The sequence below is a fragment of the Cordyceps fumosorosea genome, assembly GCF_001636725.1.
Source record: "Cordyceps fumosorosea ARSEF 2679 chromosome Unknown scaffold_16, whole genome shotgun sequence".
NCBI classification, from domain to species: Eukaryota; Fungi; Ascomycota; class Sordariomycetes; order Hypocreales; family Cordycipitaceae; genus Cordyceps; species Cordyceps fumosorosea.
In genome coordinates this window covers 37936-54121 of record NW_017387316.1, presented here as the reverse complement: position 1 = coordinate 54121, position 16186 = coordinate 37936, and the positions used below count along the sequence as shown (strand labels likewise).

General features: G+C 56.2%; 4 protein-coding genes across 4 annotated transcripts; 1 reads left to right on the top strand and 3 right to left on the bottom strand.

The window, feature by feature from the left end:
* Window positions 1-219: 219 nt before the first annotated feature.
* ISF_06201 (Protein kinase-like domain protein) lies at window positions 220-3831 on the bottom strand (the record flags this gene model as incomplete). The annotated part of the gene is made up of 3 exons (XM_018849805.1): window positions 220-1245; window positions 1947-2516; window positions 2575-3831. 3 exons carry the CDS (start codon window positions 3829-3831, stop codon window positions 220-222), a joined length of 2853 nt encoding a protein of 950 aa, XP_018702782.1.
* A 4346-nt stretch (window positions 3832-8177) lies between these two features.
* ISF_06200 (cupin domain-containing protein) lies at window positions 8178-10165 on the bottom strand (the record flags this gene model as incomplete). Its single annotated transcript, XM_018849804.1, has 3 exons — window positions 8178-9772; window positions 9833-10029; window positions 10095-10165. 3 exons carry the CDS (start codon window positions 10163-10165, stop codon window positions 8178-8180), a joined length of 1863 nt encoding a protein of 620 aa, XP_018702781.1.
* Window positions 10166-10604: 439 nt separating this feature from the next.
* On the top strand, window positions 10605-11621 carry ISF_06199 (ribonuclease HI large subunit; the record flags this gene model as incomplete). The annotated part of the gene is made up of 1 exon (XM_018849803.1): window positions 10605-11621. The coding sequence occupies one exon, from the start codon at window positions 10605-10607 to the stop codon at window positions 11619-11621; it is 1017 nt and encodes a 338-aa protein (XP_018702780.1).
* Window positions 11622-11877: 256 nt separating this feature from the next.
* On the bottom strand, window positions 11878-14711 carry ISF_06198 (protein SEY1; the record flags this gene model as incomplete). Its single annotated transcript, XM_018849802.1, has 4 exons — window positions 11878-12182; window positions 12240-13987; window positions 14055-14498; window positions 14620-14711. The coding sequence occupies 4 exons, from the start codon at window positions 14709-14711 to the stop codon at window positions 11878-11880; spliced, it is 2589 nt and encodes an 862-aa protein (XP_018702779.1).
* Between the last annotated feature and the right edge of the window lie 1475 nt (window positions 14712-16186).

The following is a 16186-nucleotide window of genomic DNA, read 5'->3' as shown; positions in this document are numbered from 1 at the left end:
TGGCTGGGTCGATGCCGCTTGCATCCTCGATGCGAAAACTCTCTGCCCAAAAGGGTGGCCAGCTCGGTCACCACCTTGAGAGACTTGCACCAGTGCTAAGCTGCTGCGTCGCTTAGAGCAACGTAACCGACCCGGTCAACGACGCAGGATGGAGCTGTATTGATTCATACAGTTCGTCTACGGACTCAATTGCGTCTCCGCCGGCATTCCCCTCGGCGTCTAAAAGCTAGAAATCACATCAGCCAGGCTCTCCTCCCGCACCAACACCATTTTCTTGTCCACCAGCTGCGTCCGGTCGTCCTGCACATGCCTGCCCCGAACCGTGCCCATCCAGCCCTCCCAAATCTTCTGCATCACGTTGTCCTCGTCCGTCAGCGTCAAGACGCACCCCGCCTCGCGGCCACACGACGACGACGACTTCGACGCCGCCAACTTCTTACAGTGCGCGACCTCCTCTTCGCCGGGCCCCAGCGCCAGCAGCAGCCTCTCCGCCGCGCGAAACCGGTCCGCGACGTGCCACAGGCACCCGAATATCTGGTCGCTCTCGAGGCGCGGGTAGCCGAGCTCGGCGAAGGCGCAGGCGACGTGGCGCACGCGGCGCGTGTCCTCGGGCCGCAGAAAGTACACCATGGGCGAGTTGAAGCCGTACGCGTCAAAGGCCTCGAGCTCGCCAGTCAGGTACAGCGCGTCGAGGGCAAAGTTGAACCACACGCGCGCGGGCTGCGACACGGGCGTGTCGGACAGCAGCTTGGAGATGCGCCAGCTAAAGGTGAGCTCGTAGAAGCGCAGGCCTACGCTGCGCGCCTCACGGTTGATGCGCAGCAGCACGGGGCTGCAGCTGCCGTTGGCGATGCCGCCATCGTCGTCGTGGCCGTCCGTAGTAGTAGACTCCCCCGCCGTCCGCTTGCGCAGCTGCGCGCGTCGCTCCGGGAGCCGCCCGTCGCGCTCCAGGCAGCACGCCACGACGATGCGCGGACGCACCAGGTACTCCCAGATCTTCAGGCGCAGCTCCGGGGGCAGCCGCACGAACTGGGGGAACGAAGCTGCTGGCGTCGACGACGAGGACGTTTCCTCTGTAGTGTGCATGCCATCGTCAAACGTCCGGAACTCGATCCAGAATTTGGGCCGTCCGCTCTCTTCGCTGGTCGTCGCCGCCGCCGCCGCCGCCGCACCCGCACCGTAGCCACCGCCGCCCCTCGCGTTGCACCCCTCCTCCTCGAGGAAGCTGATCATCGCGGGGCAGTGCTGCGTCGTGTGTGTGTCTCTCCAAAAGCGCACTCGAAAGTAAACCCCAAAAAGGGAAAGGAAAAAACAGAGAACAAATCAACGTACAAAGGAAATTATATGCAACGCACACGAAAATGACAGCCGAGTTGTTGATGGGGTGAAGCAAATGAAGCGTTTGTATCTTCTTCTCTGTAGATTGGGTCTGAGACTGGGCCGCCGACCCGAGTCTCCGATATGGAGTGCCGAGCAGTGGTCTTACCCGTGACCAATGCTGCGTCGCACCCTTTGCGCACAAGGGCTCGCTGCCCCCAAAAATCAAGGGCAAAAGTCACTCGATGCGGTGATGTAGCCATCAGAACAAGGCGCGCCCTGAATTTCATTCATTGGCTGTAGATTATCCTGCATGGCCCCTGTGCGCCCGTCGGTGCCAGTGCGCTTACACCGACTCTCCGCGAGGCAGGGATGCAATGACGATTTGCATCGTCAATGATAAGATGTGGTAGATCGTCCAACATGGCATTACGATCCTCAGCATTGTAAGTTTACATCAGAATTTATATAAATAATCATATACACGTGAATTGTAGCGGCCGTAATTTCACCGAACAAACCAAAAATGAGACAAGAAAGAAAACATAAAGTACCTAATTCGCTTCCGTATTCGCTGCCAACTGTTTTTTCCTTAGCTGAGGTTCAATATCCTTCGCCGCGAGGCGTACAAGCGGATCCTGGTCCATCATGCAGAACACCACGAACTGCACCGGGTCGTCCCAGTCCAGCGCGTCGACTTTATCGCAGATCAAGTCGAGCCAGCCCTCCATGGCGACGCGGTCCGGGCCGTTGGGGTCCTTGAGGTTGAGAAAGTCCCACGCGCTCCCGCTGTCCTCGGGCGTACCGATGATGCCCAGCACGTAGAGCATCGTGATGCCAAACGCCCACACGTTGCCCCGGGGCGACCGGGCGCCATCGTAGAGCACCTCGGGGGGCACATACCACGCCGTGCCGCCCGCCTTCCGCGGCACCCGGGAGCCCTGGGTCGCGAGCCCAAAGTCGAGAACGACGGCGCCGCGCTCCGGCGAGTAGGCAATGTTGCGCGGCTTGATGTCGTTGTGGCTGATCCTCTGCTCGTCGAGGTAGGTGAGGGCCGAGGCGACGTCTAACAGAATGGTCTCGACATCCTTTGGAGTGAAGCCCGGCTCTTCGGGGTAGGATGCCAGCGAGTCGGGCAGATGCTCTAGGTAGACTGTGAAGAAGCGTGCATCATACGTCCGAATTTTTACAATATTATTCTATTCATCATGTTAGGATCAATAATTTAATGGGGGCTAAACGCGCGATGCAACGTACATGATTCAACTTTTTCAGTACGTCCACCTCATTCTTCCAATGATTTGCAAGAGAAGTAATGGAGTTGCGAACACCGGGTTTGACATTGAGAGCCTTGGCCACGAGGGTAGTGTGTGGGAGCTTGCTATGGATGCAGGCAAACACGCTCGAATGTCGATTTCGATCAATTTTCCGTAGGCGTGTGACCTGATACGACTCGGCAGTGCTCGCGTAGCGACGTTCAATGCCAGCGTTATTACTTCCCGACGGGCGCGTTGTAATCCGGAGGGTCTCCCTGTCCCGCAGGCAATAAAAAGGACCCCGTTCAATTCTGAGTGGCTCTTCTTCCGGAATGCTCGCCAACTTGGTCTCGGCTTCGGGTGACTGAACAGTTCCCATGACAAACTCTGCTACTCTGTCATCGACCGGAGCTGCGTTGGGAATGGCCGCCGTCGAATGATGAGCTTCCGCCGGGGAAGTAGGGGGTGCATCATCTTCTGCCACTGTTGGACCTGACAGAGTACCTTGGTACGTGCGCTCCAGCAGCAGGAATTCCACCACCGCACGCGGACAGCCCGGTCCGTTCCCGGGAGACACCAGGTCCGAAGACACAGCAACTGTCCACATGCCCGGTTCAATAATTTGTATTTGCCCCAGTTTGACAGACAGGTGTTCGGCAGATGTCTCACCGATAAGAGTGACGTCATGAGAGTTGCAAAAGAACTCGCACTTCTCGCCATTGGGACTGTATGCCAAGATGCATCGCAATTCATCGACAGGCGGCCAGGCGGGTGAGGACATGGATATGAATGGGACGTGGATTTTGAAGCAGACATCCTCGAGACATTGCAAGACGCCGAGGATGCTGCGGCCGTCGCTGGATTGACTGATAAACTCAGCCGGCTGCAGCAGGGGCGCGTGGGCTGCTTCCCGGTAGTGGACGCTGGGCGGGCGGGCAATGATGATTCGAGCCCCGGGCAGGCACTCGTGGTGAGCGCGCATAAGGTCTTGGCGTACACTATGCACCGGACCATTGAAGCCGCCCGCGCTGTCGGAAACCGTCGCGGCAACGGACATTGGTTGCGATTCGGCTGCAGACCAAGCCTGGAAGTTTCGGGGCCAGCGAGCCCTCATCGAGGCGACGGGCCGGGAGGCCCAACCCAGCCGGCGCCGGCGCCAGGTGTAGGGCTTGGCGATGCCCGAGCTGAAGCTTTGTTGAGAGCGGCCACCGGCGGTCGCATGGACGTGACGGTCAAGAAGAAGGTCTCTGCGAGTCATGGTTCGTCGGGAGAGAGCGGCTCACTGACTGACTGACTGACTGACTGACTGACTGACTGACTGACTGACTGACTGACTGACTGACTGACTGACTGACTGACTGACTGACTGACTGACTGACTGACTGACTGACTGACTGACTGACTGACTGACTGACTGACTGACTGACTGACTGACTGACTGACTGACTGACTGACTGACTGACTGACTGACTGACTGACTGACTGACTGACTGACTGACTGACTGACTGACAACTGACTGACTCACTCACTGACCGGACGTGGGATAATAATAACAAAGGGTTGGCTTTTGTAAGCCAACCAGAATGATCAGATTGAACTGGGGAAGAGAAAGAAGACTGGGGAAGGAATGGGGAAGGCGGCCCGGCTGGGAGAAAGGGAGTAGTATATCGACAGAGAGGGACGAGAGTCGCGCCTCATTCTCGGGGACAGGACGACGACACACACGGTGCAGCGTCGACCCGGTTGGCTCTGGGGAGCATCACACACGAGGCACGGGATGATGCGAGTGTCGAAGGAGGCGGAGTCGAAAGGGGGATGTCTGATGTGTTGGATGGATGGATGGAAGACAAGGCCAGAGGTTTGTTTCCCCCAAGTGCCTACCTGCCTGGGCCTCTGTCTGTCTCTGTTTGATTGACTCTTTCTTTGACCAGCCCGTCGTCCTACACCCAGCCTCGTCGTCGCGTATCTCCTTCCATGCTGCTGGATGGGCGCACCGAGAACAAAAGAACGAGAGAAGGGAAAAAAACAGAAAAAAAAAATTGAGCCTGGTGATGCGGTGGTGTCAGGTTACACAAAACACGCTGTCAGCTGCAACTGCCGCCTGTAAACCCTCAACACGTGTGCCTCTGTGTCCTCCGTGTCCTCCGTGTCCTCTGTGTCCTCTGTGTCCTACCCCTACTCCGCGGCAGGCTGAAGCCCGTCTCTGCGGGTTACCATAGCGGTGGGATTGGCTCACGATTTCTATTTCGATCAGGTAAGTTGACTCGTTGGCCAGGCTCGGTGGTTTCTTTTTTTTCTCTTCTCTCCCCTCGGTGCGCGCCCCTTGTCATACCTCCGTGATACCCTACTACCCTGCATGACCCGACGCTGGACCGCCCAGACAGTCTCCCGCCACGCAAACGCGAGCCTTTCATCTCCTTGGCGCTGAAATCCTGCCCCCTTTGATGCTTTCCGTGTATGACTCTGGCGCGAAACTGTGCATCCCGGGGCGGAGGTTTGCTGGTTGGAATGGCGAATGCCGAGGACAAGTCGTCTAGGCGGCAGCTGACCGAGGACGAGAGGAGAAGGTGTAGAATTTCAAGGTGCGGATGACAAAGCTCTCCATTAAGCCTGCGACTAGTCGGTGAAAGCTGAGGGCACCAAGCTGCTCACTTTGTTATATATGAATGTACATTGTTGCCTGCTACTCGCCCGAGGGTTGCACAAGTTCCCAGCTGGGTAAGAGTCGAAACAGCGCAACAAGACCTCCATGAAGGAGAACAGTTAAAGCAGACATCTAAATATGATATTCTTTCTTTCGTCGCTACCTATCACCAAACTGCCAATCAAGTCGCCGACTCTCCGCCGCACGACTTCTACTACCGAATTCGCCACCAAGTCAGTGATTCTCTTCATCGAGACAGCGTCCAAGAATGCCAGAACAAAGTTCGTTCCCACTCATTCAAGTTTCGAGAAGCTTCCTTCTGCTATTTCTTTCTGAGTTCCATTTTTTCAATTCTTCATTCTCAAGAACCCTCGATACTGAGATCCGAGTTGTTGGGTCTGGATCAAGCATATCACGGACAATGCGCTCAACGAGAACAGTACCATCCAGCCGTTTCCGCATATCATCAACCGTATCAAGCCAGACTTCGAAGGAGCAAAGCGATTCCTCGATGGTTCGGATTTTAGAGCCAGTGAGCGATGATGCGAACGGGAACTTTCCAAGAACCGACAGCATAGTAATGCCCAATGCCCAAACGTCCCCCTCTGCTCCTACCTTTGTATTAGTTTTCAGAAACTCAGGAGGCAAATAGGCAGCCGGACACTGTTCAAGATCGATTTCCCCGATATTCGTGGCCTTGCTCCATCCAATTAAGACGGCGCCGCGTTCCCATGAGTAGGCAATGTGCGCGGGTTGGATGTTATTGTGAGAGAAGTCCTTTTGATTCAGTTCGGCAAGGCCAGAGCAAACATCATAGATAATTGCACTGCTGTCGTTGGTGTTGAACGTGACATTCTCAAACATCCACGTCTCTAGCGACCATGGAAGCCGCTCCAGAAATATTGCGAGAAATCGGGCGTCAGAGTCGAACAGTTTCACGATATTGGGCTGCATGTCCATTAGCTGATTTTCGGGGCGAGGAAGGGGTACTTGACGAATTTCGTTACTTACATGCTTTAAAAGTCTGAGAAGCGAGCTCTGCCTCTCAAAAGATTCCGCAGTGGGTATAACTGCCTCCTCAGTTTCGCGTCGAAGCACTTTGACAACGCAGGGGCTCTCGTCAAGTTCGCCCTCGAGCACAAACGCCGCATCACTGCGCGAAATCTTTCGGATGCGTGTAAACTTTTGTTCGGGTTCGGTCTCGTCACGCTGGATCCAGCAGGTTTGGGCATCTTTCAAGTCTTGGAAATTCTTTAGCTTCATGTTAGTAGGCTCGCCTTGTACAGCGAATAATGAGGTTAGGGGCTCGGGCTCTAGGGAATCAAGAGCGAGGCTAGCTTGTAGTAACTCTTGATAATATACTTCTGAGAAAATGAGAAAAAGACCGGCATTTTAAGGACGCCAGCGTGTGTTCCACGATGCATGTGCCTCCTAGCACTGCCGTCGAATACCATGGCCAATAGTTCACGGACAGGTAGGTGTAACCTTCACAACAGACAGGGTATTCAGTGACGATATTATTGGGCAGAAACATCGCTCTCCTTTCCTTTCACTTGCTCGTAATCGCATGCACTTTGCTCCCTGAAACGCAAGTCTGATGTCGTAAGCCTTCGTTGGTGCGACCTTTGTTTCTGCTCAAAGAGAAATCGGCGGCACATGCTACCAAGTATATATACATACGTACATATACAGAGCCTGTAAAATATTGCTCAACACCCGCGTCATCATGACAGCTCAATCTCTTCGCGAAGTGTTCCCTGAGGTTACCCAACAAAGGCGCGAGCACTGGAACGGCTCTTACGACCCGATAGTGGCCAGCCTACGACGCAGGGGCCGCACTGCCTCATAAAGGGATATCACCAGCGCCTGGAGCACTGGGATTAATGACCCAGAGTGTTGGGAGCGACAGACAACATCGTTTTTGCACAGGAGTTACGAGGGCGTCTCACAAGACACCAGTACGGAAGCGGGTGAAACTGAAGCACACGATAGCTTCAAACGACGGTTGACAAGGTGGTGGCCCTCTGCGAGCTTTCCCTTTGGAGCGGCCCCGTGCATGAAGTGGTCGTCCTACGACGCCTGTCTGACATGAGACTGAGGCACAGGCGTGGTACGACCTGTCCTTCTACGCTCCCTTGGCAGAAGCTTTCGACAAGCAGCAAGGCGACTAGCGACAATGAGACGGGCAACAAGGAAAATCGTTCGTTGCTGCATGAAACAGAGCACTCCAGAGCTGGAAAATATCACCGGCAACGTTATCGCAGTCAACACCGCCGCTGGAGTGTTGGGCACCTCAACACTTGCCCATCATCTGCCGCGGGATGAGACCGTATTCTCGGGCCCCCATCGCACGGAAAGACGCGGGGGAAGACACCGAAGAATGCACGCGCACGCATTGATACGCAAGAGGGGCGTGTACATGTGCGTCAAGATTCAGAGCCGGAGGATGGCGGGATCGAAGGGAGATCAAGTAGACACAGCAGTCCGCTGTTGAACAGTGAGAAGCCGAGCGGCGCAGCTAGGACTTGGAACCACCGACGGCGGCGGCTCTTTGCAAAGTCAAACGGTCGTTGTCAAGTCATGTAGCAGGCTCAGGATGTCAATGTTCGAAGGGCTTTGTCTCTTAGCGCCATCTCGTGTGAGCAGTTATAATTGGCAAGCCAAGATATGACAGCCAGGAAACAAGCGAGGTTCCATCATCTGCTTGAGATGTATCTGGTGCAAAAGGCAAATCGAATTGCTCATCGGTATTGAGTCTAGGGCGGTCGAACTGGGTCGACAGCAAACATAAACGCGTCAAAGGGTATATTGATTATCCATCAGCACCAAATCCGAGTACAACGGCCAACGCTCGCCGAATAATATGCAAAATCCGTACAAGAAAATCCCTTTTCCAAGACGCCCTAAAAATCCATACAAGACGAAAGAAAAGAAAGCCAGCATCGACAATCCGCCCAATTCACGCCAGAATCGTCTGCGTCATGTCGTCCACCGCCTGCGGCGAGGTCGACACCTCACACGCCTGCGCAAAGTGCACCCTCGCCGGAAAGTCAAACTCGTTGGCAATATTATAGTAGTTGCCGCGTGGCACGAACCACATGCCGCCCGCCGAGATGCGAAACTGCGCATCATTAATGTTGACCGTGACCTTGCCGTAGTGCACGAAGAAGACGAGGTGCATCTTGCGCGAGTTCTTGGGCCGCTTCTCCGAGTGCGGCGGCAGGTCGACGATGCCCGCGCCCATGAACGGCGTCGTCAGCGGCTTGCCGTAGCGCGCGTCCGAGTCCCTAATCTCGTACGTCTGGATGGCGTCGGCGGTGAGGGCGATGCGCTCGTCGGTGACCTGCACGGGGTCGTCGGGCCCGGGCGGGTTGTGCTCGTGCTCGGGCTCCCAGAGGACGATCTCGCCAGTGAGGCTGCCGGGGTCGACCTCCCAGTCCTCGAGGTCCGCTTCCACATCCGCGATGGCGGCGGCGGCGGGTTGGCGGTGGCTTCTCGTGGTGGTCTGCAATGCGAGAGCTTGGCCGCGAGACCGCTCATGCTGGTAGGTAGAATCATCGTTATGTATGTTGGCCCACCAGTCGCCGTCATTTCCTTGGTGGCGATTATGAGCAGCGGCAGCGGCATCGCGACGCATAGAGACCAGACCCCGTGATTTGGGCATCGGCGGTCCTCTCTGCAATGTCATCAAAGATTCACCCTCTTCCTCTGACTCGACCTCACTTCTCCGAGGCCGTCCGCGTCCACGCCTCGCGACCCCGTTCTTCGGCGGCCGCCCACGCCCACGCTTAACCGGCTGCTCGCTTCTCCGCGACACTTCAGAGCCAGTTTGACGTTGGCGCTTGGCCGCATCTCTGCGATCATCAACATCATTACGCGGGTGTCGAGCTGTTGAACTCGTCGTCGAAAGGGCTGGTGTAGGTCGTTTTTGCGTTGGTGGTCGCGGCGAGGGTGCTGTAATCGAGGTCTCCCGTGTTGGAGCAGGCAGTGAAGATGAGTACTGTAGCGGCTCAAACCCGAAGCCTGGCTCTGGTTCCGACGCCGGCTCGGGCTCGGGCTCCGGCCACATCCCCGGCTCAGGCTCCGGTTCCGGTAGGTCCGGAACGTGTACAGTGGGCTCCTCAGGGAACTGCGGCGGTGACCTGCTCGAAACGGCTCTTTGCTTGCCTCTTGCCTTTGCGGATAAGCTTTTGGCAGACACTGGTGGCCGATGCCTAGGCACAAACTCGTTTACGCGCCGTAAGTCTAATTGCGCCGGAGTTGTGTCGCCCATCTCCCCAGCCTGGCCCGCCAATGCGTTGATAGAGTCGCTGCTTGGAATTTCTGCGGTACTGGGGCGCCTCGAGCCTTGGCTCCGCCTAGAGGGAGTCGGAAAATCGAGAAATCTCGCCGCAGGGTCGGCTGGCGGCGGCAGCATCGGTGATATATTCGGGTTTCGTTTCGCCGGCGAGCTTAGCAAGCTTGCATTCGTCCTCGCTGGCGACCGGCCCTTTGGGACGGGGATCTTCAAGTTCCTGGGGTCTCGAAGAACAGTTGCTGGGCCGGCGCCACCACCTGTGAGCACGGATGCGTTAGAATAACTGGTCAACCGCCGGGCGGCGTGCCTGGACGTACTTGAAGCGATGTCCATAGGGGCGCTGGTATCCTCGTTTCTGTCTCGTGTTGGTGTTGCCTCGGGTATCGGCTCTTCTGTCGGAGCTACAGCCACATTTTGCGTGGTATTGCCTCCCGGGGAAGAGAAGAGTCCCGCGGTGGGCATCATGCCCTGCGAATCACGTTTGCCGTCATCCTTCAACGTCGCGCCCGTTTTTCTACCAAGTATCAGCTAAATCCTCGCATACACAGCCGGCATTCAGGTCACCAAAATGTGACCTACCTTCCCTGAACACCAAGTTGATAAAGACCTTGTGGTGAGCTTTCGCCAGGGCGCCGCGTCGGACGGGCCATGGTGGGCAGGTGGGCAGGTGGGCAGCGAAGCAGAGGGATGCAGCGTATAGTCGGTAATAAGTCGGCCCTGCGGACCGCGAGCGGGCAAGATGGAGCTCTCGAATATTGAAGCAAAATTATCGTTTAATCGTATTAGCAAGATAGCTACCGTATTCGCAGTAATCAATCGCAGCGCCCAGCAACGCGCTTGGGGTTCTTGTTGTGTTGACGTTCTGTGGAGTCGCTGCAGGTTCGAGATGGTGGAGCTAGTCGGCCTTAAAAATTAGCGGGTCTCTACCCAACTTAACGCGCGTGCCGCTATTTCCAACGCGTCTTCCAGGCCTAGACTTAGAGCTTCTCCCAAGCAGCTTTACTCGAAGCATCACCGATTCAGTTTCAATACTTCGATTTCCCCTCCATATCCGCCTGGAAGCTTCTGACCGCTTCTATAATTCCCACAATGGCCGATTCCGAACAAGACACACCACCAGTCGAGGTCGAAGCCGGCGCCTTCGTCCCGCCCTCCATCCACAGCGAGCCCCTCCTCGTCGGCCAGTCCTACTCGCACTTCTCCCCCGTGCCACCGTCTCTCCTCCCCTCCGACCCCTCGAACCCATCTTCCGCGGTTCCCTGCTGCCTCGGCGTCGACGAGGCCGGGCGCGGACCCGTCCTCGGCCCCATGGTCTACGGCGTCTTCTACCTCCCCATCGACCGCTCCGACGAGCTCCTCCGCGAGGCGCATCACTTTGACGACTCCAAGGTGCTGACCGCGGCTGTGCGCGCCGACCTAATGCGCACGCTCTGCCGCCCCGGCTCCGACCTCCACGACGCCTGCGGCTGGGCCACGTGCGCGCTGTCCGCGCGCGACATCGGCGCTGGCATGCTCCGCCCCGTCGGCGCGTACAACCTCAACGCGCAAGCCATGGACGCCACCGTCGACCTCATCAAAGGTGTCTATGCCCGGGGCGTCAACGTCCAGGAGATCTACGTCGACACGATCGGCCCGCCGGCCACCTACCAGGCGAAGCTGCAGCGCATCTTCCCGACCGCGCGCGTCACGGTGGCCAAGAAGGCGGACAGCCTGTACGCGTGCGTCAGCGCGGCGTCGGTCTGCGCAAAGGTGACGCGCGACGTCGCCCTCGAGACGCTGTACGGAGACCGCAGGGACCCGGCCGACCACGAGGCGGACGGCGACGAGGCGATGGCTTGGGGCTCGGGGTACCCTTCGGACGGCCGTTGTACTGCCTGGCTGCGCGGCAACTTGCATCCCGTGTTCGGATGGGGCCCCGAGTGCCGCTTCAGCTGGGGCACGGCCAAGGACATGCTCGAGGCAAAGGGCAACGGCGTCAAGGTGGAGTGGCCGGCGGATGACGACGGCGAGGCCAGCCGCGTGACCGACTTTTTTGTCTCTGGCGACAAAGACACAAATGAGCTCGGTCACTGGTTTGGTACGCCCGCCGATTTAGAGGCCTTTTGATACGGTGGAGTGGACATGAGCATTTTGAAATTGACTTGGGAATAATGGCGCATATGTATACAAGGGATGGCGTTGCGGCTGGCGTAAAAGGATCTGTAAAGTATGGGACATTATTTGCATTATGCTATTTTTGGAACAACGATGAATGAAGTCATAAGCATCGATATATATATTCCGCGGTCTAAGTCTTGATTGTAGACACCCGTGGCATCGCTTCTAAACTTTTCAGCATGCGTCTTTCTTCTCGTCGTTGTTTTCAAATCTCATCATCATCATCGTCCTTGTTGGCCGAGGAAGCCGTTTTCTTACCACGGCTGTCGAGCCTGTCCATGCTGATGTTATCGCCACTTTTGCCTTGGTCCGCGGGGACGGCAAGGGCCTGGCGGGCCATGTCCGAGTTGGCGATGAAGTCGCGCAAGGACTGCTTGGCAATGTCCATGCCCTGGTTGACGGCGGCGTTGCTCATCTGCATCATGGGGCCGAGGAGGTTGAGCGTGTACGCGACGTATGTGCCGCCGGCAATGAGTAGGAGAAGGATAAACAGGAAAGGATTGCGCAGAACTAGGAGAGGTGTTAGCACCGTCGTCGTCTCGAGAAAAGCAGATGGAAGTCACTTACCCATCCAGATTTCGTTCCAACCAAGCGCCAAAAGTATGCCATAAAAGTACAGAGGAACTTGCGCAACGCCGCCGATGGCGCCGCGCTTGGCCTCAACATAGACGCCGTCTGCCGTCTTCTTGAATCGTACAACGAGGTCTTGGCGCTTGCTCTCGCTCAAGACCGTCATTTCCTCCTCCAGGCTCCTACCCTCCTCCTCATCAACGCCGCCAATAGGGGCCAAATCTTCCTCGTCGCTCGCTTCAACGCCGGCTGGCTGATGGCCGATGAAGCTCACCAGATCAGGTGGCGCGTAGGTTGACGATAGACGGAAGCGAGAGAGCAGCGGGATCAACGTCAGTGTTGATTCTCTGGCCTTGGTATACACGCCCTCGATATCGTCGGTGGGGCGCCAGATGCGCGGAACGCCAGCCTCGTCATAGCGGAACTTGTCTTCAAAGTTCTCACGGAGCTTCAGCAGGATGTTGCCCTCCATGACCTCTTCCTCAATCTTCTCGCGGAGGCCGACCCAGCTCTTGCGGCGAAGGCGCCAAAGGCCGATGACAACTTCTTCTTCGCTAGCATCGAAGCTCTTGGCGCGGTCCACGAAACGAGTCTCAGCCTCGTTGACGATGTCGGTAAAGACTTTCCAGATACGATCCCAGAGGTCCTTTTCAGTGTCCGGCTTCTCGCCCTCCTCCGGGGCGCCGGATCCGGCTCTACCGGATCCGAGCTTGTTGAACTCGAGGCCGACAGCATCGCCAAGGCGGGACTTTACCCACCGCTCCACGCGCGTAGCCAGGCGTCGCATCTCCTCCTTGCGCAGCTTTCCACTGACCTCATCGAGGTCAGCCTCGTACAGCTGATACTGAGCCTTGAAGTTGGTCCAAGGAACACCCTGGATGGCCAGGCTCTGGGCTTCTGTCTTGAAGACCTTGAGGGCCTTTGCCTTTTCACTCGAGACAATCTCGGCAAATTCATAGTTACCACCAGCCTTTTGGCCGGCCTTGACCTTGCTGCTCACGGCATCGGTAAACGCAGCGACGCCACCCTTGTGGCAGGAAGCGAGCTGGCCTTGATACAGAGTTTTGAGTCGGATATCAATTTTGCTCTCGAGCTCGATGCGTTTCTCGGCATAGACCTTCTTGTGATAGCGGCTGGCTTGAGACTGGAAAGCGTTGACGCACTTTTGACGAGCCTCACTACCAGTGACGCCAAGATCGGCGAGCACTAGGATCTTGCCGAGGTTGGAAGCTTCGACCTGCTTTTCTTCTAGTGGAGCAAGGATAATGTCGAACGCTGCCATGACCTCCTTTGCGATTTCATCGCATCGGAACTGAGCTAGAAGCTCTTGCTGAGTGGGGAGATCAAGATCCTTGTTGTGGACAATCTGGTCCCAGATGCCCTCCGCGTAAACTGAGAAGCCATCTGCGGGGATTCGGCGGTGGTACTCGGGAAGGAAAATGCCACCCTTCAGCTCTTCCTCGCCGTGTGTTTCTTGGGGGCCGGATCGTTGTGCGGCGGAGAATCGCGCGCCGAGTTTGTTAACCTCCTCGGTGAACTTTTCAGCTTGCAGAATCTTGTGGGGGAGAGCAGCGAATCCAAAGTCAAAGTAGTCTTCAATCTTGGCGGTCTCAAGGCCAGATGGCTTAGAGATGGAGGTCCAAATCTTAGTCAAGTCCTGGATCAGAGTCGTCTGGAGATTTGCAAGCGGTGTATTTCCGAGGTGGTCTCGAATGACGAAGAAGAGGAGCGATCGCGGGGTGGATCTATATACGGTTAGTATGGTTGATACTGGACCTGGGCAGGCAGGGCCGGGGGGTCGGGTGAGCATACTGCTTGTCTTTGAGGAACAGCTGCAGGTTGACTTCGAAGACAGTTTTCAACAGGCCCATGTTGGCACCCTGGTACAGACCAACTTGGTGTTCCCAAATGTTGACGATGAGGACCTCGCTGGTGGCGAGCGCAAAGAGGGCGCTTTTGCGCTCAAAGTCCTGGTCCTCGCCGCGCTCGCGACCGTCGGTGCCCTCGACGTCCATGACGAGAATGTTGTCGGCCATCTTCTTGCCGGCGCTCTCGACGCGCTTGTTCTTGGACATCCATATGCCCTTGGTCGTCTGGCGACGCTCCGTCTCGGACATGACAGAGAACTCGGTGCCGAAGAGGTTGTTGAGTAGGGTCGACTTGCCGGTGGACTGGGAGCCGAAGACGGAGATGAGGTGGTAGTTGAAGCCGGCGTCGGCGACATCCGTCATGCGGAGGTATTCGGTGATGTTGGTGCTGTTGCGCGGATGCGACGGTCAGCTTGGGTTATGTCGGGCGCGCGGAGACGGCGCATCAGGAAGCGACGAGGCCGACGATGCGCCGCGGCCGGGAAAGGGGGGTTAAGAGTAGCACAAACTTGAACTCCTTGTCCTCGTCAATGACTTGGACGCCATGCTCGTAGCTGCCATCGGCGGGCTTCTCGCCGACGGCGGAAAAGTGGTGGTTCATGATGTCGTCGGCTGGGGGTTCGAGGCCGCAGTCAGTGAAGACGGGAAGCGTCGAGTGTTGGCATGCCCCTGAAACGAGCGAGATGATATGTAAAGTATACTCGGGTAAAATTGACGGTAAGCCCTCACGGTGAGTATGATGATGAAGCCGAGGGAAGCTGGCAGAGGCAATGACCGGAGGTTGTGACCACCTAGACCCTTGTGATGCGAGTTCTCGAGCCACATGCGCCTTGTCCGTCCAGGAAGGATGGACGCCACAAAGTGGTTTGGTGGGATGCTTTGACAGGAGGCACGCGCCACTCCCCAGCCACTTATTAGCCCTACATACTGTATCCGTACGTAGCAACAGTTTGCCCAAGTAAAGCGAGAGCTGTAAAAGTTATTAGGAGGAAAAATCATATTGATCGCTTACCAATACCTCGATCACTGCACATATACGCATTTCAGTTTTCCAAACTCCTTGCATTTATGCGCCTTCTAAGATGCATATGCACCCAGCCGAGCCCATCACACCAACCACGATCTGCTCCTAATAAGCGCCTCGACCGGCCCCCGGAACGCCGCTTCGGACCAAATAAATTGTTGCAAAATGCATAAAACATTAGACCACTTCTTGGGAGATCCTCCAATAGATCTCTTTTCAATTTCAGCCAAAATATCAACGTAACCCTCCCTAGTCCTGCCTTCATCCCCGAATGCGCCGCCAATACATGTCAGCCATAACAGCAAATCCAAGTTTTCTCCCCAGACCCCTTCATCTCGTGTCTGGCGAAGCTCCTCCAGAAGTTCTTTTGAGATGTGGCTCTGTTGCAGGGATTAGTTCTCGTCACTGCCGCCGCAAGACTTGACTTACCGGAATGAACAGCCCGCACCACACCGTGCAGCACAGCATGACCGAGCATATATACGCCGCGAGCCGGCAGCTTCTTGACAAGGTGCCGCTTTCGCTCAGGAACCCCAACCTGCTCTGAATGGACGCGGTGTGGTTGTTGATGTAGGCCATCATGAGCGGATCACCGCTCTTTGCCCCAGGAATGTTGCGGATGCATTGCAAAGCATGCAAATCTTCAAGGATATCGATGAACTCGCTGCTAAAATTCTCGCGCCGTTGTTCAAATCCAGGCGGTAGACGATAGAAGCTCGGGGAAAAAGCATCGCGTACCCAGTGCAACTCGGCAAAGGTGGTGTGTGTAAAGAGCCGCGGCGTCCCTGCTAGAATGCAAGCATTCAAGTCTTGCCTAGCATTTTCATTAGTTATAAGAAATTTTCTTCAATTTTGCGGAAAGAATCACCAGAATATTGCCCGCTTTATACCTACTGTGAGATATATGCCTCGATCCTTGCAAAGGTTGAGCAGTTGCTGCACCGCCCTCATGTGTAGCTGGACCTGATCTCTTCTCCCCAAGCGGGCCTTGAAGGAATTGTTAGTTTCATTTGGCAACGTTGACAAGCTCAAGTTCACACCTACCTCAATCC